This window comes from Metarhizium robertsii (assembly GCF_000187425.2).
Source record: "Metarhizium robertsii ARSEF 23 chromosome Unknown MAA_Scf_3, whole genome shotgun sequence".
NCBI classification, from domain to species: Eukaryota; Fungi; Ascomycota; class Sordariomycetes; order Hypocreales; family Clavicipitaceae; genus Metarhizium; species Metarhizium robertsii.
Window position 1 is genome coordinate 3,738,518 of NW_011942171.1, and position 24,576 is coordinate 3,763,093.

A 24,576-nucleotide genomic window follows, 5' to 3' on the forward strand; every position below is an offset into this window, starting at 1 on the left:
ATATGCCAAACGAGAGCCTCGCGACCTACCACATTGGGGAATCCAGGTGTCGGTCGTGGAGGATCTTACTGCTCAATGTATGGATGTGTTGATCCTCGCGCGAGGGATCACCCATGTCTGGGGGTTTTGACGTGCCGCCCAAAGATTTCCACGGATTCATGACATCGAGACCTCCGACGTTGGTTGGGGACCCTGTTGCCTTTGCACAGACTGGACCCAAGAGTCCAGTTCTGCATTCTTTGCCAAGTGTTCTGGTAGTTTTTCCATTGACATGTCAATCCGTCAGTGGTAGGGTTACGCCTTGCCTGAAAGAACTGTCTGATAATGAGCCTCCTTTTCTAATTTTTTTTTTTTTTAAAAAAAAGAAAAAAAAAGTATGCCTTGAAAATAAACACCGTGTTTTGAAATTATCCAGAAAAGGTAATAATAGTAAAAGCACTCTCTTGAAAAAGCAAAAACCATATTATCAAGCTCAACCATTGCCTTTTATCTTGGCCTTCTTAAGCATTTATCTGTTTTAACGAGCGTCAGATGCAACCATCGCTCTGTTATTACGACATTTGTCTGCGAATTCATCGCCATTCAGATGTACCTTTTGCTCCAAGGCCGGCGACAGGGCATCTGGATTTTCACCTTTGCTCAAGAATCACGGGATCCCCAACGTCTCATGAAAAAGGCATCCCAAGCTTCTTGTAATAACCCCCCAACAATCCTACAGACGGAGTTGAAAAGGCCCAGTGACTTCTTGCTAAAATATAAAATAAAATGGTAAACCTCACCAACGTTCGTGCTACCTCTGCTGTTACATGTGTCAACATACCACGTTATTAGCTCGTAAAACTACTCAAGAGGAAAACATGGCCTGCCGGGCGGTAGTAGTCACACCTTCGCTATTAGCTCATCACCACAAGGAGACAATTAGTCCTCGGCAGCCAGACGGATGCGGCAAGACAAGCCAAACGTCAAGATGCAACTCCGGCATTGTAATCAAGATATCCATCTCGTCAAAATGCTCATGCTCATGCTCATACTCATCCCGCTCTCGAACTTTGCAGAAAATGGAGACGAGTCCGTAGTGTGCGGTGGCTTACACGACAGAATATACCACCCAGCCAGACATTGCTAAATATCTAGCCGTCTTCACATATGTGTCGTAGGAAACAAAAGTACTCAAGATAGCCGAGAAAGTACGGGGGCACATCCACGCAGCATACAAATCGTTCAGCATCAAAAAAGAAAAACATGAGCATAATCGCTGTACTGCAGCACAACCAACTCCAAACTCCCAACCATGCCGTTTCTGTTCCCAACCAGCCCGGACCCCAAACCAAAAAGGTGCAAATCCAATTATTACCCTACTCCTCCATCTTCACGTCACTCTCCTTTCCCAGATTCTTCAGCAGATAACTCCTCTTGAAGTACTCGTTCGGGTGAACAATAGTCTCGAGCTGATTCGACGTCATGACGCCCTCATCCTTGGCCTTTTTAATCTCAGCTTTATGGAGGTGCTCAAACACCCTGTAAACAATCCCATGGTCAGCAACCGTCTCGGCAATTCCCCCGTTCGGGAGCCAACATACCTATTACAAGCCATGTGGTACTTCTGAGTGTCCTTGTCCTCCTTGACGCCTTGCAGCACGGATCTGTCAGAAACACCCATCGCCTGCACCAGCGCCGTCAGATTCTCCAGGTCGAAGTGTCTGTACGGGCAGCCGTGCGCCTCCCCCGGTCCAGGGGGGTGCTCCGTCAGAATCTTCTGGCAGCTAAAGGGGCTGTAGCCGCCTCCTCGCCTGTTCGAGTCGCCGCCCACGTCGCCGTACGCGTGACGCACATTGTATCTGTAGTCCTTGTTGAACTGGTCGTCGGTGATTTTGTGGAACGAGCTGCGCCAGAACATGAGGCACTCCTCGAGATTCAAGCCGATGCCTTTAAGGAACAGCGTGTACTGCAGGCGTCCAAAGTGCTTGAGGTGAGCGTCTCGCCGGAGGGAGCGATGCAGGTGGGACATGCACGCCGGGAAGTGCTGGGAGAGATTGTCGATGTTGGAGGCGGTGATTTGGGCGCCGGCCGGGGCCGACGAGTTGGATGTGTACGCCGAGTCGGGGGTGATGAAATTCTTGGAGAGGTGGTTCAGGATGGGTGTCAGACGGTCGTCTTCATCGAGACGCGGCAGAGCGCGCGCAGTCATCTGTGAGGAATTGTTAGGACTTCTTCAGATGCTTTCAAGAGACGACGTGCATCACACACATACCTCGAGCTGCTTCTCCAAGCGCGACGAAAACTCTGCCACCACCATGCTGGACTGCTCCCTCGCCGGCACATACGCCTTGCCCTGCTTCAAAAATACCCTCCGCCCTTCAACCAACTCTGGCACCCTCTCCCAGTCCACCTTGAACCACATTTCGTCCTCGGCGGCAGATTTCTTGGGACCCGTCGCCATGGCGGCCAAATCCGCGGCGTACTCCCTCTTCTCATCATCTGTCACGGCCTCCCACCAATCCAAGTCGAGACTGGACACAAATGCCGACCGCTCAGACAAGTCATCGTTATTGAATCTCAAGCGGAAGAGCATCGTTTCCACACGCGTGAATCGCCGTCGCAGGTCCTCTGTCGAAGAGAATGCCAACCGGAGGATAAAGTGACTATAGTGGTCCTTTTGTCTCTGGCTGAATAGTCTGTCTGCAGAAGAGCCGCGCGTATCGAGCGGCAGGTACTTGTCTAGAATGGGCTTCATGTGTGCGGCCGTTTCAGCCGGTGTGCGGTTTCTAAAGGAGCAGGCCTCCAATTCCGCCAGGACTATGACGGATGTCAGCATTTCATGCTAGTTTACAATAACGAGCGCGTAATGGCTTCGGACCTCGTAGGCGGTCAATGGCCCATTGTTCAAACTGTTCAAGGGTGATGTCGGCTGTCGGCGCGTCGGTGTAAAAGTTCAGTCGGTGAGGATACTCGGTGTCCTTGTACTGCGGAATCGCGAACGGCGTCTTTCTGTGGTCCACGGTAGTGCGACGCTTCGGGTCAATGCGACTGTAGTCCTGGCGCAACATGATGATGGTGTTCGCAGAGCCGTATTAGCGAGAAATCATCGATATACCTCGGCGCCAGAGATTGGGAACTTGGTGTATCAAAAAAGGGTGCACGGTGAGGCCATGACCAAAGGAGACGCGTCTGGACGCGTCGATGTGGGGGTCGCCAATTAAGGTTATCGGCCAATCAGGTGCGTGATGATTGTGACTATGGAACCCGACTATTACCTGGTGCATGTGAACATCAACGTTTGGCTCCGGATGTATGCATGTAAATCTGCCAGTCAGCCCATCGCAACGTTGAATAATCAAAGATTAAAAAATCTAGCACCAACATGAGAGATCATGTCCCGCCAGCTCCGTACCCGGAATGCGCAACACACCCAGGATGACCAACCATGTACCGCCAGCAACAACTTTCGCATCCCTCCCGAGGCGAGTATTCCTCCCACGTCTCTATCCTATTCCGCTTCAACTCACTTACATACACGCATCAGTTCCTCCGCCCAACAAATAACACGACATCCTGTAGTCTCCTCAAATTGCCCCCGGAAATCCTCATTCAAATCTTCACACAGTCTCCCCCTGTGGAGGCCATACTCCTCGCACTCACCTGCAGGCCCCTCCTATCAATCGCGCATCTCTGTAACCTTCAAGTCCCCTGTCCGCGAAGCCATCGCCAGCCCTGGGCTCTCACTTTGACACCACGCGCATCCTCCAATCTGGACTCCGTGTCGACGAAGATATGCCGCTGTAGACAACTTGGCTCCATCCTCCCGCGCGTCCGGGCAGGTCTTATTCAATCCCGGCGCTCGCGAGCCTGGGGTCTCTGCGTGGACTGCGCCAGCTACCGACCAACCAGGAAGTCATACTGGTCGCGGAAACTGGACCGGCTAAATACTCAGGACTGGGGTAAGGATCGCGGTGACGTTTGGCAATCTGCGGTGAGGTGGTTCGCGGCCGGGGTCAAAGTCCAGTGTCCCACTTGTCAGATTGCCGAGCACGATTTGGACAGGGCGGCCGAGGACATGGAGGATATACGTACTATCTCCTAGTTTTTCAGAGATGGATCATGGAATTCAAGGCCAATTACGCACGATCATGTGCTGTACTTTGCACAAAGGAACACGACCGGGTCACCTCACGAGTCACGACTAGACGATATATCTAATTTGGTCGCTGAATTTTCCCAAGCTATTAAAATTTACGACTACATAAACCATCTCTGACGCTCGCTTATTGTGGTAGTATATGAGACAAGTGGCCAAAACCCCCGACCAGAGACGTTTTAGCACGCAAAAATATGATGAGGCCATCTATACTTGCCCTCCTCGGGTCGTACATCATGATCCTTCGGCGCCAAAATATGCTCTTGCCTTCCCCGGCTCCTCTCCTTCTTCAACTATCCTTGTCTCGATGCTCGCCAGCTCAATCTGCTTGTGGCCCATGATCTTGCTGTTCCTGCTGTACCGATCGTGGGTGCCATTGTGCGTCGGGTCAGACTTGTTATGAGACATGTTGGTGCTGAAGATCCGAGGCGCCGCCCGCACGAGAATTAGCCGCACGGTTGGCAGGCATGTGCAAATCATGCCAACATTGACCTCGATGGTCGACCACCAGGCCACGATCCAGTTGTCCCACGTTGGATTGGTGGAATTTGCAAAATCGACGAGGGACTGCAGTCTCAGGATGGAGACAATGGTAACACTGGAAGATAAACACACATCAGTTGCAAGTTTCTCAAACAGGACCCCCGTCAACATAGATGGAAAGAAAGGGGGATGATGTTTAGCCTTACAAGGTTCCAAGCAAGAACATCAAGGTGACGCCAATCTTCTTCTTCCAGTGAAGCTCCAGCTTCTTGATCTGGCTCAGTGGAATCGCAATCATCCACACGTCAAGGGCGATGTTGAGGGCGGCGTGGACCCACGCAAATAGATTGATGTTGATGCAGTGGCCGGGCGAGTCGTGGTCGACGTACTGTGTCCAGTACCGACTGATCGGCGTACACTGAAAGATGCCCGTCGTGACAAACGTAAACCCAAAGACGACGTTAAAGACAGCAGTCCCCATGAGAAGGCGGCGGATCGCCGACCCCGGGAAGATGTACAGATAGAACAGCGATAGGCTGAGCTTGATGAGGGCCATTTCGGTGAGGTATAGGACCTCCATGATATAGAAAAACATGACAAATCTAATCAGTTGGTCGACCGGGATGGTCCAGACATCCTTACCCAGCCCGTTGGCAGTCAGGCCGACCTTGTTGATGATGGTGCACGGTACTCCGATAACCACGGTTGCAAGGATGACCCAATCGTCGGCACCGAGTTCTCGCCTATAGCTGAAGAATTTCTTGAACAAGAGTCGAATCACAACTAGGAGTGCCGTGATGACGCCTAAAAGAATGTTCATGGTATCGTAACGTCGGCTGCTATCCCGCATCGGTTTAAGGCAGGTAGTTTCGGTGACGTTCTTGGTGGCTACTCACAACCAGTTGGTTAGAAGCAAGGGTCCTGAACTCAAAGGGGTGTAAAATGCTGTGCCTACACAATGCCTCTGTCAAGCTGCACGCCTCCAAAATGCAAGGCGCGCCGGCCTTCTCAATGGCAACATACTCGTCCACGCAAATGCATTGTGGATCGGTGAGGCCACAGCCTGCCTCGGCGACAGACTGAGCAAGGCACTCGAGCTAGACGGCTGTGAGTCTGGATTTCTCTAGAGACGATGACGGAAGAAACGGCACTCGAGCTTACTGCACAGGGAGGAATCTTGGTAAACGAGGCCGCGAGGTCCGCCGCCGATGGAACCTTGGTATTCGAGCCACCAAGACACTGCCAGGGCAACGCCAGGGCCAGCAGATACGTAGAAGCTTGTTTTAATCTCATCGTGGCAATGGTGATGATGCCGTCGTCCCCGTGGTCGTCTTCAGCCGTACAGTCATTTGCTCTCCTGGCGAACGCCGTTCAAGTTGTGTGAAGGGAAGAAAGCGACGCAGCACCGCCAGAGGTTGAAGCAGACAACCAAAGGCGTTGGGCTAACTAGCTACCTTGTACTTCGTACTCTTTAGCCTCTTCAACCCCCCCTGGGAGGTGCATCTGCGTGGGCCAGAGACTGGGGTTTGGAAGTTGATGGGGGGGAGGCGATTGTCACGACCAGACTGCCATATTGCGCGCGGCGTCGATGGTGCCACAAGCCATTTTGCACGCAAAACCCGATCCCGCATCCCCAGATTGAAAAGGAGCATATTGGACCTCTAATACCATGACGATGTAAAGTTAAGAAATGTGGGCGGTAAAGGAAGCCAAATCACGATACAGCAAATCCTCATCCACAGACCACGGCGACCACTGACATGTACAACGCCTGTTGCCATCAAAAACCTAACCCACCCCCAGAGCTTGATATAAAGGTCTCTCTCTGGCTGCCCCAACCCTACTTTTGGCAATGGCTTGAGTCATGATCCACTGGTGGCGGCTGCCTTGGCGTTTGGAGATCTTCAGGACCCCGTGGACCTCAGCCACTTCATATCCCTCTTGGACTTGGTCTTGTCGTCGACGGGCTTCCCGTTTGCCCAATGCCTGTTGGAACCGCCTGTCTGGTTCTCACACAGACCCTCGGCACTCGCTTGGCCAATCCAGCCTCTGAAACGCCAGGCGCCGGCGAAGCTCATATCCTTTTGGGCTCAGACGCTGGCCGACGGCCGAAATGGAAACTCACCGTGCCGATCCCGGGGAACTCGCAGTGTGTCTTGGCGTTGCGACAGACGGGGCACAATGTCCGAGGCATAAAGGCGCAGTCGGAATATGTTCGCGGGCTCGGAGTTGCGAACCATTGTGTGGGTGCAATGTGGAAATTCGCCTGCGTGTTGAGTGTTGTATACCAAGCATCTAAAAGCTGGAGTGGCGATGTGGTGATTGCACGTGACATCGTCCAGCAGATCGAGTCGCAATCGCTGGCAGATGCCGATCGTAATATACCCAGCATGTCAATAATCATAACATCTTAAACCTAGTTTCTATTATTTTGCTCTTTGCTCCTGGCATATTATTGGTGCTACGTATACTACTAGTACGTAAGTACATCACGTATATACCAGTATATTTGTATAATATTGATATTATATACCTATCGTGTATTATATCATAATATTGTATAATATTCATAGTACAGTATATTATAAGCCCGGTAAATATTCTGGTTCAATAGTTTTGGCTGCTCAATAGCACCAACGAAACCTTATCCTGGTACATTGACGGCTTAATCCAGAGGACTCCAATGACGAATGTCTGTGAGACGTCAGAAAATATTAATTATCTAAAAATGGAATGCCGCAGAACTGACTGGACTTGGGAATAGCCTGGTATGTTAGCTCATTAATCTATCCACATTGATCTATTCGTGGGGTTTAGTTTTACAGTCCATGACAGTACGCAGTATATTGATAGAACTTGTCCAACGTGCTTTCTGGTGACTGCTCAATTCCAACCTGTTCCCCTCCATATCTCCAGTCAAAGTCTAAAAGATGGGCTTGTGTCCGGGATACCTTGGCGCTGTGGAAAAGAAGACGCTTGTCACATTTGACAGCTGCAACCCATGCAACCCATGCAAGCCACCGCTGGAGGCGCCCAGTAATGTTGGGGTTGCACGAGTCAAGAGGTCTTCAAATGCCGCAAGGGGCATTGTATTTCACAACATGTTGAGTCGGACTGCGTTCATGCCGTTCATGTACAACTTCGTATAAGATTGCGCCAAAGTAATGGAATTGATTTGGAATTGAAAATATCGATCGATTTTCAACGTCAGCTGCATTGTCTCGAAGCTGCATCGCTACTGCCACTATGTGCCAATAAGTACGCGGAACGGGCCTTCGGGGGAACAAATGCAAACCAGACGCTCTAGCGTCTCCATCGCCAGGGTTCCTGACTTATGAATTACCTCGTAGGTAGTGTTATGAAGAGATCTTAGCAAGGAGGGAATCACACGCTAGTTTCACGACACACCGTATCGATCCCAATATCGATTGCATTTTCGGGCCAAGCTTGTGAGAAGGGATCTCCCGGGATGTCTTTGATCCGGCCGAGAGTCCTTCAATACGGTCATCAGCGTTAAGATGACAGCCTCAAGGCCAGAAAATGAAGCACTTCTTGGCTTCAGCGGCGAGGAAGCAGACCTTGGTAGTTTGCCCTGGGACACTCGTTCACGGTCTGCGGAGGTGTAGGGTAAGACAGAAGTCGACCGGCCCCGCTCGTCAGGTCTGGCTGTCCTAGAGAAACAGACGTGTGTTGACGGTTGCCATGACGGTCTGTGTGAGGTCACTGGTCTGTTTACTCGTGCGGCGCGCTGTATGTACTTGATAGAGGGATCTTGGACAGAACCTTGCTGCAGATACGTTGTGCAACGTACAACATAGAGTGGCGTCGATGGAAACGTAACACTCGTCGTGACTTTTATGCAGGTGTCCAAGCACCACTGACCGCGTGGAGGCTGGTGACGACGGGAAGGGGCCTGCAAGTTTGGCAGCCGATGCACCCTCCCATTGTTGTTGTCTGTCTATTGTGCCACCTGCTGGTTCATGACTGGAATGATGCTGGGATTGCACAACACGTTCCAACACAGATCGAGAGATACTCGGTAGTAGTTGGTACGGAGCAGATTCCACAAGAATGATAGACCTGGGCATGGGGGCTCAGTGGGGCCAGGCGGTCAAATCAGGAATTCCGAGGATTGGGCATGGAGCAGAACCGTATATTGTATGTATGTATGTCGAGTGTAGTGTTGCGGCGCAGGAAAATTATCCATCTCTCCGTGCAGACCTTTTTCTTTCAAGAGCCCATGTGCCCAGGAGGTACCTTTGCTGCATTCATGTGCGTCGAGTGCGTCCTGTCGTATCCAACGGCCTGGTTACTCTTGCCTATCGAGACTGGTCGACCCCACACGTGCATCCTCTGGCTCGCTCCTGCCGCCTGAGGAGACGCTTGACACTGTAGCTACCACGCCCCACTCTGACAGCTCGAGTCTGGTGTTCCTGCCGATGCCAAACCACCAGTCGCGCTGTGTGTTCTTGTCTACAGCCAGCCCATCAACGACCTCAATCCTTCCTCACCCCGATTTGCTCTCTCCAGTCTCGCCAGTCTACGTCCGACGGGTCGCCTCCCGCGCCGTACGCATCCTCATCAACATCAGTCGCCGACATCAGTACGGCGCAATACCGGCCCCATGTTGTTATAGAAGAGCCATCCATTTGTTCGTCCTACGCCCTGCGACGTGCACCCCCGCGACGACGCCTCGTCAAATTCATCGACCGGCCACCGCCTCCCAATCGCACCATCAGGTCCTTCTGCCACGCATCGTTTACTCCTCCAAGTCCACTACGCTTTTGCACCAAAGCCATTGTCGGGGTATGGATTGTCAACCGTGTTTGTGGAAATATTTTATCAAACTCACATCATTGACATCACTCGTCACAGTGCTACAGGTCCGACGCCAAGGCGATTGACGCACAATCTGGGCCGGCAGCCATGAGTAGCTCCGGGGTATTTAAAGTTACTGATTCTTTACCATGCGATGAATCCAGCGACATCAACTACAATGGCTCCGGAACCCAAGACACAAAATCCTCGACAGACCCGCCTGCTTCCTCGACAAGGCCTTTTGTCGAGTTCCAATCGAAAACCATTGCTCCATCGCCACCTGCCTCACATTTAGCCTTCCACCAGCACGTGGATGGCAGACAAGAAATAAGCTCGCCTCTTCGCATCTCCACTGGTGTTTCTGCCCCGATTCCTATACAAGTTTCTGCGGGACATCGCGAATCTCGCGCTGCCAATCTCGGCCTGTCACCACCACCAGCATTCGATCAGAAGGCTTCTCCAAATAATCTTCGTCCTATCTCTCGAACTCCCAGTATTAAGGCTGCGTTCGCCAACTATTCCAGCTCTCTGGGGGGATCCAGCGGAAGCTTTTCCAGCCCCGTTATCGCGGCAATGGGAGACATGACCCCACTGCCCAGCCCGTTACTCTCCAGTGATTCTCCTGGGCCCTGGAAGAAACTTAACGCTGGCTCCTCACCCCCTCAGACCAGAAGCAGATTTCCCAGTATTGAAAGCGCGCCCCAAGGCAGTGTCGATGCTGCAACCAACGGCCAGACTGTGCGGACTGAGGCTTCCTCAGCTAGTCCAACCAGGCGCAAGCAATACGGCAGATTGGACGAATCCGACAACCCTCTGGCTACAACGCAATTGGCTGAGCCTGGCCAATCACCACGTGTTCACCATACAAGGAACCGGAGCGTTAGTGAATATGTCCCGGAACCATCACCATCACACCGACATCTGATCGCTGTGTCCGGACCTCATATCAGTCGTAATATAACACCAGATAATCATGAGTCACGAATGAGGAGAGAAATCAACTTTGCCGAATCACGAGGAATTACTTCCCTAGCTAGTCAGCCGCCAACTCCACCACCCAGTGAATCTTCGAAAGAGTCTGTCGATGGCAGGAGATCCAAGGACGGTGATCAGGAGTGGTTTGAAGCCCGGGGCAGGCATGACCAAAAACGACGTCGCTGGAGGTCAATTGGGTTCCTTGGCCAAGGAACCTTTAGCCGAGTAATGCTCGCAAGCAGTCAAATTCTGTCGACAGATTATTCACAGGATCAGCCTATCGAAGCTTCCTCTCCTCTTGTGGCAGATAAAGGGAAGCGGAAGAAGCTTGTCGCCATCAAAGTCTGCGAGCATGGCCCTCGGGGTGGTGCAAGTGAAGAGCGTATTGAGATGAGTCTCAAAAGAGAACTGGAGATAATGCAATGCATACACCATCCGTCTTTGGTTAACCTTAAAGCATGGAGCATTGAGCCAACCAGAGCTATTCTGGTTCTCAGTTACTGTCCCGGTGGAGATTTGTTCGATATGGCAACCATTCACAGAAGGCTTTTCACGCCAGCTCTTTTGCGCAGAGTGTTTTCTGAGCTAGTGGGCGCAGTCAAGTACCTCCATGAGAAAAAGATTGTCCATCGAGACATTAAACTAGAAAGTAAGATATTCTGCACTTCGGCCCTTTGCGCGTCTGAGCTAATCTGGTCCTCCACATAGATGTCTTGGTCAACCTGACCCCAATGGAACTGGCGGATTCTTCTGTCGACTGGATGAAATTTCCCACATCTGTAATAACGCTTGCGGACTTGGGGTTATCTCGTCGAATTGCAGACGACGAGAAGCTAGAAACCCGATGCGGCTCAGACGACTATGCCGCACCTGAAGTGATCATGGGCCAACCCTATGATGGTCGTGCAATTGATGCATGGTCCCTTGGGGTTCTTCTTTATGCCCTCTTGGAGTCTCGCCTCCCTTTTGATCCGCACCCTGGCATGAGTGATGCACATCGCATGCGTAGCAGGACAAGCCATCGCATCGCCAGAGTAGAATGGCGCTGGGTCGAATATTCAGGGGAGGATGGCGAGCATGAGGCCAATATAACCATGTTCAAAGAGAGGGGTCTTCTTGGTGCCATGGAAATCACTGAAGGACTGCTGAAGCGTGCTCGCAGCCGTTGGACCATGGATCATGTGGCAGGCCAACCGTGGGTTCATGATGCCATCCAAGTCGAGGGTGGCATAAAATTCAGAGACGAAGATGAAGGACAGGAAGTCTAGGCCACGCGGAGCGAAACGCCACCTAACTCACTGTACTGGCGGTTTGTTGATGAGGTCGTCTCTCGGCGGGTATTCAAATACAACCGCTGGCTTCTCTGCATCGCGTCGTCGTTTGAAGGTCATCCTCTCCCGTGAATATGGTTCTTGATCACATACCTACAACGCACCCCATCTGGCTTGTTCATGCTTTCAATATTTTGCTTCTTTTCTTGCCATACACAAGATGATTCTGCGAGGTAATTAGTCCCTGCTGATAACTACTACACAGCCGGACTATTACGATGCTCCCCTGCGAAATTGCAACGCAGAATCTTGCTTTCAACTTAAAGTTCACACATTCTCCGAGCCTTCTTTACTAACCTACGAGAGAAACGAGAGAAATTCTACTCGAAACCTTTATTTTTTTATACCCAGCATATGTTATACACCACTTCACTATTTTTCATTCGTTTTATGTCTTATTTTATTCTACGGGCAAGGCGTTTCCTTTATAACAGTGAAATTTATACAATTATGGGAGCTCGAAGATGGCATATTTATACGCTAACACAATTGCAACACAAGTTAAGAATACTACGGTGGATGACTCCGGAATGGGGGATTACGCCTTTGGGAGATAACGACGGGTAAGGGGCGTAGGGGGGGGGGGGGGGGGGGAACGACTTGTTTAGAGGAACGACTTGTTTTGAACTATACTTGGGTTCGCTTCTGCTGTAATAGTATTAGGACTTGAAGCTATCTCGCCTGTAGGGCGAGAGATAGAATAATATACATGCGTAGCGATTGGCACTGTTTGGCCCCCATTCGCTTGCTCGTGATTGCCGTACCGGTTGTAAACCGGCCCCCCCAAGAATTGAGTGAGGGAACTCTGCCAGAATCGTAATGCGCACGCTGTAAAAAGATCAATGTCCCACGAAAGGCATACGGAATCGACCATTTGTAGTTCGCTCACTGCTGAATATAGAAGCGAGGACACAATGATGAAATTGATGCCCTATTCGTGTGGAAGCAAGAGTATGTGTCCTGGGGAGTGGTTTTGAACCCGCTCGCACCATGGATTCTATACGTGCATGCCAACTCTTGGAGCCACCTGAAGGCGCTCACTGCCGAATCTCTGTAATGACCGGCCAGGACAAGATTCGAAACAGTCAAACAACACTATTGGTTTGACGCTTCGTGATGACAAACAGGTGGCATTGTCTGGCTATCGGCAACTAATAGCCTACGAATGACGCTACTTTTCAACATTTAAAAGTTTTAGTCGCCAAAATTCCTGGAGTAGATATTGTCACTTTACATAACTGCATTACGACATTCCGAAGCTGCATCTGTCTGGTCAGAGCCTCTGTGGGCTCAAGCTCAACATTATTGTTAACAGCGCACAACCGTCCAAGGAAGTACGACTTGGTTGAAAAGCATCGTGCGGAACGCGCACTTGTGCGGCCTGTCCAGGAGAGCTGGCTGAGCTGGTTCCTCGTGGACTCTACAGGGCACGAGCCTACGCACTCTGGCGTACACCAATCTCGGTTGAGTCGAGCATCATCAATCACTTGGCTTTGCCCAACACACGATCGGGAAAGGGGCTGGCCCGTAGACGAGAACCAACTACGTGCTAGCCAGTGGACGCACTCCTCGGGACGAAGCCACACGGCTCAGCTTTTGCAAGTCTCCTTTGAGACATTGTGGCGAACTATCTAGTACGTAATAGCCCGGGCCTTGTTGGAAGTTGGGAACTGTGCCGCGTCGTGAAAGGGGCAACTACAACAGCGTGACACATCCTCAGCATCCCGTATTCCGCAATAGTCTATTGCACATGAGCTTTTTTTCTTATGCCATGTCGGTGGAGTGTCATGAATGAGGAGCAAGCAGCGTATGGGGTTGGCTGTCGGTGTCGGAGATGGACTTATCGGGAAGATTGCTATAGCACAGTCATACTATTGCCGCCAAGACGCAGTGGTGTATCCACCAACAAGTGCTTCAACTGCGACTTCGGCCTTTTACAGATCAAACGCTTGACTTGTGAAACGGTGAGTCTGTGCATTGAGAAGCAGAGGGTATATTCTGGCCATGGGGCTGTGTGACCCAACCAGCAGCGCAGTGTTGGACGTGATGAAGTCACAGAATGATGACCGCAACTGGCTCCATATTTTCTCTTGGTTGAACATCCCGTCTCCGACTGTGCATAAATAATCAGCTTTTGTGAGCATAATGGACGAGACGAAGGGCATGAAAGTGAGAATAACTTGCTTTGAGCAGAGCCCGTGATAGAGAATGAGCCCAAATGATACTCATAACAGACGAAACTGAAATGTATTGGATCTCGGTTTCGGCTCATGCTTGAATGGAATAAGTATTGTCATTACGTGGGCCCGAACACGATGGAAGTCCAGTAAACAGATGGAGTCCGCCTCAGACTTGGGAAAGTCATCATCTTTATCAATAGGTAGCAATGCATTTCCTAGTTGGATTGACGACCATCCTTTTATTAGAATCGAGAGCAAAGTTGAGGTAAAGCCGTGAACCAGACCTCCTTGGATTATGCAATTCTTATACCAACCCGGTGGAGCCGCCATCCCCATGAGGCTGCTGCTTTGTCCCAGAAGGGTAGGTCGATATCAGACTTCAGAGCCATTGCGCCCAGTTATATGCGGAAGCGTAATGCTTTTGTTTCAAGATGAAATTCCAAAAAAAAAAAAAAAAAGCCTTCACCTTGGCAAGCACTTCCAAGGGCACGGCTGGTGGAGGTTTGTTTGAAGGATTTGGCCTGGAAGCTGGGCATGATACCCATGATTCTCGTCTTATCGTTCATCGTGGACCCGAACCACTACCATGATACCCGGTCGGCAGGTGGAATCTTCAGTCTCCTTGCCTTGCATACATGACAGTTGGACCGTGCAACTCATGTGCAATGGTGCAGAGATTTTGACAGCGGCATCGATGGCAAGCTTCTGCCATGGACGCCTCTGGAACGCATCGAGGACAAAGTTGAACCACTCCTCTCCAATCTTTGGGAACCTGAAGGACTGGCCCACAGACGAGAGATTCCAAGTTTGCAATTGGTGAGTAACGATCGCCATGAACAATAACACTAGTAGTATCTTGAAAGGAAGATCCTTGGGTACAAGCCACAATTTGATGTGGCGCCGAATAGGAAGATGCTCCTTGTGTTCATGCTATTTTGCCAAGATCGAACGCTCCCTGATGCTGTTGCACTCATCAGGGGAACTCAAATGCCCTGCATGACGGCACCTTGTTCCTCGTTTCTCTAGCTGTGAGAAGACGAACCTTTGTGCAGGAGGCAGCTAGGCTCCTATATGAGGCGGCCCATAATAAAGCCAAAACAAGAATCGTGGCCTCCCTGAATGAGTCGACACAGACACGGGCAGACTAGAAGAGTTGTATGTTTTCGCAACGACGAACACAGTTGTATGAGTAGGAATTTGCAATTGCGTCTTCCACACTCCAACAGAATGAGACATTTGCCCCACCTGTGTTCCCGGGACCTGCTTGTCAGCTTGGCGTCTCTTTTCGAGACAATGGCCTAAAAAAAGAGGCCAGGTCAGGTTCCCCTTACGTAGTATTCCTAGTCGTGGTCGGAGGATTCCAGGCGAAGAAATCTTCTGTTATTCTCCGCAACATGGAGTAGAGACATGCCCGTATCCTGATCTATGCAAGCCTGCCCAGTAGTAGTATGTTGTAACCAAGGCGAGACACGCGATTCTCGGACGAGACGACAAGCCCTTTCGAGGGGTGTTGTGTTGGCAAGCATTGACAAGTGCTCAGTCAGCTGGCATGGTTACAGGTTGCATGTGCATGGCTGGGGCGACCACATTGTCCGGTGGCACGTGGGCAGTCCAGGTCAATGGGCTAAGGGCTGAGAGGGCTGGTTCAAGAAACCAAGGTGGCTCGGGCAAGGGTCAAAGATACTCCGTATGTATTGGCAGCTGGATTAGGGACCAGCCGACAGACATAACCTTGCCGTCCCCACCGACCACGATGAAACTGGGATAGGAACTGGGATAAGAACTGGACCAAGAACCCATCGGCCGAGCACCAGATTGCCAGATTATTACAGATGACAGCGAAGCTCCCAGGTTTCCACTTGGACCTCGTCACGACTTGGTCGTCTTTGATGGATGGTCTCGATTGCCATGTACAAGTACCGACATGGCACCCCGGAACCACGGAACCGGGCGAGACAAGATCCATCTCTTCTCATGTACGGAGTATGGGCCGCTGTCGCACGATATCGGTACTTGAGTCCGGATTCTGTCAGCCAGATGAATCTTCGTCGTTGGGCAAATGTATCTGCACCCGCTGGGCCCAGTCTATCGTGGCAGCTCGTTTGGTCCTGCCTGCGTGGCAGGAGCAAAAATGGAACAGGCTGGGGTAATCAACACAGGAGATCCTGGCTTTCCAGACCCCCGCTGACACCGGGCCATCCCCAGAGACCCAGGGACATGACCCAGGCAACCAGACAATCAGAACGCTGAACATGTGGTTAGAGCCGCCGACATCTGGATACAGTCAGCCCCACAGCCAGTCGGCCTTTAGCATGTACATGTACATACAAAGCTCACTTCCCACGAGGACCAGCAGTCTGATTGACTCTATCTGGTCCCGGTCCGGGCTCCGGGCGGTGTTGGGGCAACGTTTGCAACGGTCGTGACGGTCATGACGGACCCCGTTGGAGCTGCCTGACTTGAAAGCATACGGAGTACTACTGAGTCGCGTAAAACCCTCCGACCCCACCATGCTTGGGCCATCCGCTCGCCAGCATACATACTTAGATTGCTGGCTGTGTCGAGGCAAAATCAATACCGGTAGTCCAGTCAGCACTTGAGCCTTGGAAGTCCGAAGTGCCGGACATGAAGCCATGAAGCCATGACAAGCGCAAGGCAGAGCCCTCGCAACAACACCATTGACCTCGCCCACGATGGCAGCACCAGCCGCCCCGACTTCGTACCGGATGCTCGCAATTGCGGCTACTGCTGCTCCCCTCGTCTGCGTGGTGGCACCGCTGCCTCGGCTGTGCTAGAATGCTTGAACTGCGGCGCCGCCCAACCCGGATCTGAACAGAATGGCATTGTTCAATACCCAGGGAACATGCCGATTAGGGCAACATCGTTATTGAATAGGAATAGCTCTGGATCGCGGCCGATGTCGATATCAGAGACAATGAAAATGCAATGAGCGTTCCATGTTGCTGCTCGCCACGCGATGGCGCCGGCCACACCGGCCCAAGTCTTGCTTTTGGGGCGCCAAGTCCAGGCAAAGGACGAATCATGGGCCGAGGCTGACGGTGGAATCCTTCTGGAATCGGCCAGGACGGCGGGCAACGAGTCGTTGGACGGGCCAGCCTTTCTGTCGGTCCGTTCTGTCAGGCAAGCAGCTTGAGAGGCTGGCCGTTGGCTGCTGGCCCGCAAGTCGCAGGCTTTCTTTTGTTCGCCTTTTCCAGGCCAGAGTCGACAAGTGTGGCAGGGGCTTGTATCATGGCTTCGTGATTGGCGGTACTCGCTTGTGTGTGGTGGCCCAGGGGTTATCGCACCTTCTTTTTCTGGTCGATAGTCGCATTCCCACGCATGCCACCCGCCCCTCTCATCACAGCCCTCCAGCTCCAATGTCGGGAGCCCTATTCGTGCTCCGCGGCCTCAATTATGTATTTGCTTCCATGTCGCCAGTCCTCTTGTCGTCGGAGCTGAGCACGCATGATGTTACATTCCCCTCTTTCGTTCGACTGCGTCCCTCCCCCCAGCTCACACGCATTCCCCTCCCCACTTCGTCCACCTTCCTTGTCTTGCCATCCAGTCTCTTCTTTGTCGCTTGTGCCTCTGCGTGCTCGTGCTGATTCTAGCAGCCTTCGTCGCAGTGCCTCTCTCTTATCACGCACCGGGACTGATCCCAGCAGCGGCCCTCCCCAGAGAGCCGTCTTGAGCCATCCATTGCGCTTTTCCTTCGAGCAAAACTTGGCCAAGGAACTTTTGCTCTCTGGCTTCTCTCAGGCGCGTGGCTTTTGTACCTCCACAGAACAGCGCTGGGACCCCTACTGTGCTGCCAACAGTGCACTTGACAATACAGAAACACGATTTGGCCCCAAGAACTGCCCTATCAACGCTTTATCCACCTCAGCCGATTCTGGGGAACTGTAGCGATAGCTCAGGCAGGCATTTCTTTCTTTTAACCCTCCCCTTGCGTCTTTCTGACTGCCACACCAATTTGGCTGGTCAACTGCAAGTTCTTTCCCTCAAACTGGTGATTATGAGGCGCCAGTGGCCGCCAGTCTTGTCATCCCGTTCGTGAAGTCTTGCCCGGCCCAGCCCTTTGCCACTTGGACGAGGTGATGAATCCTTGGGTTGGCGACTGAGCATCAAGACGTGGTTCTCGACTCGTTCGAGTCCCCGTCACTGACTGACCTTCGGCCAACGGACAAGCTCGGTCTGCTTGGCTGCTCGTCGCCATGTTCAATCTTCCCCCCGACAAGTCGAGGGCTTCTGACTTCAACACAGACTCTTACGGATTCAACAACCAGGCATGGTCGGCGTTCGATTTTGGCCAAGGAGCGCCCTCGTCGTCGAGCCTCGCACCAGACCACAACCATGATACTCGCCAGTCGTTCAGCGATGCTGGGGGAATGGAATGGGCCCCTACATCGTCCAATGTACAACCAAATTATACCAATGGCCACCACGAACACCAAGACCACCAAGGCGACACAGCAATGGAGCTCGAGGCCCTAAGTTCGCCTCAAACTGGCAGAGGGGTTGGCCGTTTAGTCGCCCATTTCGAGAATAAAGGTTTCAATCCATTTGAAAACAAGTCCTTCGAGCCTCCTCCTCCTCTTCCACCGCGGCCTGCCAATACCACTGTCAACAACAATCAAAGTCACCACCAGGCTCATCAGCAGGTGGAGCAAAATCCGTCAATCAGCATGAATAGTTTCCAGGCGAGCCTTAGTTTCGATCCTCTGTCGTATTGCGGAAATGGGATCAGCAGCACCGCCTCCTCAGTATTCAACCCAAACAGAATCACAAACCCAGTCACTGGCACCGGCCAAAGTTGGGGAGAATTTGCCTCATTACAACGAGTGACAAGCCCGATAGCGGCCAGCCCGCCCGCCATGTCGTACAGCAACTTCCAAGACAATAGAGTAGGTTCATCATCAGCACATTTTGGAAACCTCGACGATTTCATGTCAGACAACCGCATACATAGTTCGATGGCGCATTCCCCCATACCTGACTCGCATCTGGCATCATCCCCAATGGTGGCCTCGCCGATGACGCAGTCTCTCTCTCATTCGAACGCAGCTCCTGTTGGCGGCACACCAGGGTTTGAGATCTGGCGTCCCCCTGGCACCACTGCTAGCACCACTACCAAAATGAATCAATCTCAACCTAACAACTTCACGACTCCTCTGTCTGCCACAAATAGTTTCATAACCCCGAGCGGCTCTCACAGCACAGCGACTAGCACGACCAACCGAAACAGTATTGGCGGCAGAAGCTCGACTAATAGCGCAGGGTTTCTTAAGCCTCCTGTGCCGACAACCCCCAAACCTAACATTGGCGTTGGTAACCAGTTCATTTTGGAACTGATTCCCAGTGCAAAGGCCAAGGGAAAGGCACCAGCAAAACCACCACGGCCGCGCGTGCCTCCACCAGTGCCAATTTCTTTTGCAGCAGATATTAAACAAGAACCAATGACGCCTTCGCCATCTACGATCCCCCCTGCATCTTCAACACCAACTTCCCTAACCCCATCCACAACACTGTCGGTAAGTATTGTGCTCGCTGTTGGAACAGCCATGGTGTGGTAACAGTATATCCTAACGTAAAGTATCAGGATCAAAAGCCTGGATCAATTTCTCTTCGAGGCCAAGCTGGAACTCGACCGTCACGGGAACAGGTTCCTGCTGAGGCTTGGGAGCAATTTAAAGGGACGATCCGGTCGTTGTATCTGGAGGAGAGGAAACCGCTGAAGGAAGTGATGGCCATTATGGCAGAGAAATATAACTTCCAAGCAACGTATGTTTGTGAACCAAACGACTGGTGAATCAACGAATGGACACCGGATCTTGTGCTGACGCTCTTCAGACCTAAAATGTACAAGACCAGATTCTCTCAGTGGGGTTTTGTGAAAAACAATACTGAGGAAGAAGTAAAGAAACTGCTATCGATGAAATTCCAGCGCGATGCAGAGGGCAAAGTGTCGGAATTTGTTCGCAATGGCCGAGTCGTGAATCTCGGGACGTATCTGAAGAGAAAAGGCGTGACTGAGTACGACTTGGTCGATTTTGAGTTGTCTGCTGACTTGCCAGCTCATGTCCGATGCCGAACACCGACGCCACCTCCAGCACCTGGGTATCTCCGATCTCCCGACCTGCTTCGCGCGCAGGAGCTTGTTGTAGGCAACATGCGGAAAGCATTTTTACACTGCCGCCAGTTCGAAGTCGAGACCGATGCTCGCATCGGTTGGCCAATTACCATGGTATGGGGTGCCGGATCCAGCGACTTACTATTGGAAGCCAACTTTTATTTCGAAGCACGGGATGCCGACCAAGGCGGCGACTTTTTGATGAAGGCCTTCAAGCAACTTGAGCTTGACCTGAAGAAGCTCTCGCCATTAGGTATCAACGAGCTGTTACTCGGCATGGTACACCGTGATCCTGGCATGATGACCGCTCTTTGCAAATATTTGGCTGCGTATTCCTCAACTAACTTTGAGCGATCACACCCGCTGCGTCAAATATTTGCTTGTTTGTATGAAGTCCAGCAAAAACATGGATCAGCAACAGTGTCAGAACTATTATGGGGAAGCATGCCGACAATTGCGGAGGAATTAGAAGCGATATACAGCCGTCGTCACCCGTACGTCACCAGGACGTGGATAGATCTTGCTCTGTTTCACAATCATGTAAATGCCGATCGCCTCGATAAGCTGGCCTCCGAACTTCGGCTTCAGCAGCGGCAAGTAGACCAACGGTACGGCACGAACAGCACCGACGCGTTAACCCTGCGGTACTCTATTTTGCAATTGCTGTATGTGGTCAATTCCCAGTCTGATTTGACCAGACACGCAGCACACGATTTGTGGAACCATCTTAAGAGCATGTGTGTGGTGTTTGGGCTTCGAGATGCTAAACCCAACGTCTTCTGTTATCACAGCCCTGTGAAGGTTGATCCGTGGACCAAGAGATGTCGACGACGATATGACTCTGGCGTGGCCATTTTAGAAGAACACGTCGGTGTCAGGGTCCAACCATACTTTGAGGAAGACTTCCACCATGCCGTCCATGTTCCTGACGCTCAGGAGGCATGGTCTTCTGCTCTGGGTCACATGAGCTCGGGGAAGTATTCGTTCATCTGATCGAGTTGACCACCGCGCTGATCATTTGGCCTTCACCAGAGTGGCCAGCGTCAATTTTTCAGACGCCTTTTTGAGACTACTTGTTATTAATTGACATGCATACGACGGCTAGGAATAAAAGCAACACACCAGTTGGAAGCGCAAGACGAGAAAAGGCAGGTTAAGGTACGCGGACCATATACCCATGGAGTCGACATTATATACCCTCAACGAAAGATGATTAAGGAAGGAGGCGAGAAGACGCAGCTGTCATTCTGGCAGAATTGTTTTTTTTGTATTGCTTGGGTGTCTCTCTGTTATCGACCTATATTCAGCCGCCGGCCACTCCTGTGGCTGCCTAGGAGGTTGTCATTTTCGGATACTTTTTCTTGGGTTATTCTCCCTTTTCGATGGCTCGTTCTCATGCGGTCGGCGTTAGGGAAATGAAAGTTTATCGAGGGCACGCAACAGACATGCCCTTCGTGTACCATTAGAAGCGATTGAAGTCTTTGTTTACCATTTTTATAACGAATACGCGGGTGTGGATGGATGGGGACGGTGAGGAGTAGCTTGAGAGCAGCGTGGATTAGATGCGGGAGGAGTACAACGTCGAGTGTGTTCTGTTTCTTTTTCATCATAACGAGGTCAATGAACGGAAACAAGACGGCAGGCTGTCAAAATAAGCAGACAAGAACTGGAAGGAGCTATCTCGAGGACTAGCACCAAAACAGGGACGAAGAAAGAAGGGGCCTTTGCAAGGGCCGTGCTCCTTCCGTCGTTTGCATAGGGGTCACCGGGTAGTCGTCTTCTTCATCTTTATCTGCAACTGTAAATACAATTTTCCCACGGGCAGATATTATACATAACACAGAATCACCGGCACTACGTTCTGATAGTCGTTTGCCATGATCACAGGGATGCACGCACTCTGTATTGTTACATTAGTATATACCTCTTTGAATGTGTGGAGGTTCGTTGGATTTACCGAATTCGGGTTCCGGCCAATCAAAAATCTAGTATTCAAAGGTGCATGACTGTACCGAGAAATGTTAGGGCGATGAACAGTTTCTATAATTCCCTGAGTTATAAAGAGTTACAGAATTACATTACACTTACCGTAGCTCTACCAAGGTCAAGGCTCAATGATGCTAAAGAAGTACATAGTACTACATTAACATTCCAGAAAAGTGGGACTGACACTGGAAACGTTCTTCTGCACATTCAAAGGGATGTCTGGCCCACACTGCCACATCCCGATGCATGGTCAACGCTAACTGTACAACGTGGCATTCAAGGATCAACGAATTGATGGCTCACTTCTGTCTCCATCGACAACGGGCAAGGCGATGAACTTACTAGTACGTAGCTGCTTTTTATTTGTTGTCGCATGTCGCCGTTGAGCATGGCGGAATTTTTCTCGGCCCAGCCAACGAGCCAACAGCCCCGCTAGTCCTCAAAGCTTTTGAGCCGGCACCACCACCACCGTCTCAATTATCTGCAACAATGCGTCGCCTCAATTATCGACCATCGTGCCAGTTCTCTGCAGCAACGCGCACACCTAGAGCGTTCTCGTCGAACCGCAGGATACAAGGTAAGCCACTCCGAGGCAACCGCCTATGAAGCTAACCGACTCATTCTCCTCCCAGAGCTCGATGTGCTTTTCCTTCGACAGCAAGGCTCCAAATACCCCAAATGGCATCTGACTGCCCCCCTGAACGCCGATAGCAACGTAAAGCTCTCGTATGGGGCGTCGGTCCCTGCGGCGCACCTAATTGGGAGGAATCTCCTTGACGTTGTGCATGACAGCAAAGGCAACCGCGTAGTCCTACAAGAACCCACCCTCTCGAGCTACATTGTCCACAGCGAGCGACACGCGACGCCCATCTACCCACACGATGCAAATACTATTGTTGCCTTGTTGGACTTGAACCCATCGCGCCCCGGAGAAGACGAGGATGGAGAAAACGCACCGCCATTCGAGATATTCGAGGCCGGTACGGGCATGGGCAGCCTGACGCTGCATATTGCTCGTGCCATCCACGCCGCCAACCCGCCTCTTCCCCCGAAATTACGTCGCGCCCTTTGCGAGGCCAGATTCAGGCCAAAGAGTAACCCGTCCCTGACACGCGTTGATCTCGAACCGGCCGCGGAACAAGCCCTAGACGAGTATCGAGCGTCCCGACGAGCCATTCTCCATACCCTGGATCAAAAACCAAAGCACACCCACGCCGCCTACACACTCGTGCGCAACTTTCGTCGTGCGCAGTACCTCTCTTCAGTAGACTTCCACATTGGAAGCGTCGACGAGTACCTGTCCGGTAGACTTGTCGAATCGCGCGGTGAACCGTTTTTGCACCGTGCCATTCTGGACCTCCCGTCCGCACATGAAAACGCCCAACGTGTAATTGAGTCGCTGCTACCAAACGGGATCCTCATCCTCTTCAAACCTTCCATCAGCCAAATTGCCGATTTCCAGAAATGGTCCGCCGAAACGCGCCAGCCCGTCCGCCTGGAAAAGGTTCTCGAGCTGCCCGTCTCGACCACGTCCGATGGTGTTCATGACGCCGGCGGCGGCAGGCACTGGGACGTGAAGACCGTCGTGCCCAAGGCATCGCAAGGCGGGGACGGGAAAGTCGTGCAGGTCATGCGGCCCAAGGTCGGCGACCGCATTGCCGGCGGGGGGTTTGTGGCTGTTTTGCGAAGATGGCCTGCTGATCGGGAACCAGTCGAGCAGGAACAAGAACGGGAAGATGCGAATGAAGGGGAGCTGAACGAGAGCCAAGAGAAGGATTAAGATGAAAGCATACATATGATACCCATGTAGACACTACGCCGGTTTGTAATAAAAACTGTAGTATAGGTTGCATTCTAGACATCTACCTACCTACCTAGTAGGTAGTAAACCACCATGTACAAATATATGTTCCATGCCATCTAGGCTGTATTCTACAATCCCCGCGGGACCATTTCTAGGATATTGATATAAACAAGCCATCGCGTCAATTGCAGCTCATGAGTTTAGCAAATAAAACAAAATCGCTTGCTAAGTATTTCTCGCTACCCAAATAAAGCCGATGGGTATCTCATGCACATGTCATAAATGCATTCCCCAATTCCCAATGCCAACGTCAACCATTCAAATGATGCTCTCCATGCACGCCGTGCTCCACATTGAATATGCTTCGCGGTAGTCCGAAACCAAGTTCTCCAAGTCCACTGCACTCTGCCATCCCCTGAGAAGCAAAAGGAGAGAGTGCAATGGCCAGCATTGCCCACGTCCCAACCCCCATCGCGAGTATTAAATCCACACCCTCGGTTCTTAGTATGATCATGCCCCTGTCTGTTCAGCGACAACTATGAGAAACAAAGTCAAAGGCTTAAATGAAAACAGAATAAGAACCCAAGCCAAGAAACAGCTAGCCACGCCATATCCTTCAATCCAGCTGAAAGCTATAAGTAGGAGATAGAAATTCCTAGAAACAAACTAGGCATGACCTTGGAGAATTATAAGGCAACTAATGTATGCTAGAGGTGAGCCCAAATTTCAGCTGG

The 24,576-nt window shown here is 51.4% G+C and overlaps 5 protein-coding genes across 5 annotated transcripts; 3 read left to right on the forward strand and 2 right to left on the reverse strand.

Annotated features, from left to right (window-relative positions):
• Positions 1 to 1,355: 1,355 nt before the first annotated feature.
• On the reverse strand, positions 1,356 to 3,047 carry MAA_03311 (eukaryotic and archaeal DNA primase; the record flags this gene model as incomplete). Its single annotated transcript, XM_007821309.1, has 4 exons — positions 1,356 to 1,518; positions 1,581 to 2,188; positions 2,252 to 2,796; positions 2,858 to 3,047. The coding sequence occupies 4 exons, from the start codon at positions 3,045 to 3,047 to the stop codon at positions 1,356 to 1,358; spliced, it is 1,506 nt and encodes a 501-aa protein (XP_007819500.1).
• Positions 3,048 to 4,369: 1,322 nt separating this feature from the next.
• On the reverse strand, positions 4,370 to 5,911 carry MAA_03310 (Extracellular membrane protein, 8-cysteine region, CFEM; the record flags this gene model as incomplete). Its single annotated transcript, XM_007821308.1, has 4 exons — positions 4,370 to 4,733; positions 4,825 to 5,422; positions 5,574 to 5,715; positions 5,780 to 5,911. 4 exons carry the CDS (start codon positions 5,909 to 5,911, stop codon positions 4,370 to 4,372), a joined length of 1,236 nt encoding a protein of 411 aa, XP_007819499.1.
• Positions 5,912 to 9,544: 3,633 nt separating this feature from the next.
• Positions 9,545 to 11,679, forward strand: MAA_03309 (Protein kinase, catalytic domain protein; the record flags this gene model as incomplete). The annotated part of the gene is made up of 2 exons (XM_007821307.1): positions 9,545 to 11,060; positions 11,120 to 11,679. 2 exons carry the CDS (start codon positions 9,545 to 9,547, stop codon positions 11,677 to 11,679), a joined length of 2,076 nt encoding a protein of 691 aa, XP_007819498.1.
• Positions 11,680 to 18,136: 6,457 nt separating this feature from the next.
• Positions 18,137 to 21,045, forward strand: MAA_03308 (uncharacterized protein; the record flags this gene model as incomplete). Its single annotated transcript, XM_007821306.1, has 3 exons — positions 18,137 to 19,453; positions 19,522 to 19,703; positions 19,773 to 21,045. 3 exons carry the CDS (start codon positions 18,137 to 18,139, stop codon positions 21,043 to 21,045), a joined length of 2,772 nt encoding a protein of 923 aa, XP_007819497.1.
• Positions 21,046 to 22,527: 1,482 nt separating this feature from the next.
• Positions 22,528 to 23,818, forward strand: MAA_03307 (tRNA (Adenine-N(1)-)-methyltransferase; the record flags this gene model as incomplete). The annotated part of the gene is made up of 2 exons (XM_007821305.1): positions 22,528 to 22,615; positions 22,671 to 23,818. 2 exons carry the CDS (start codon positions 22,528 to 22,530, stop codon positions 23,816 to 23,818), a joined length of 1,236 nt encoding a protein of 411 aa, XP_007819496.1.
• Between the last annotated feature and the right edge of the window lie 758 nt (positions 23,819 to 24,576).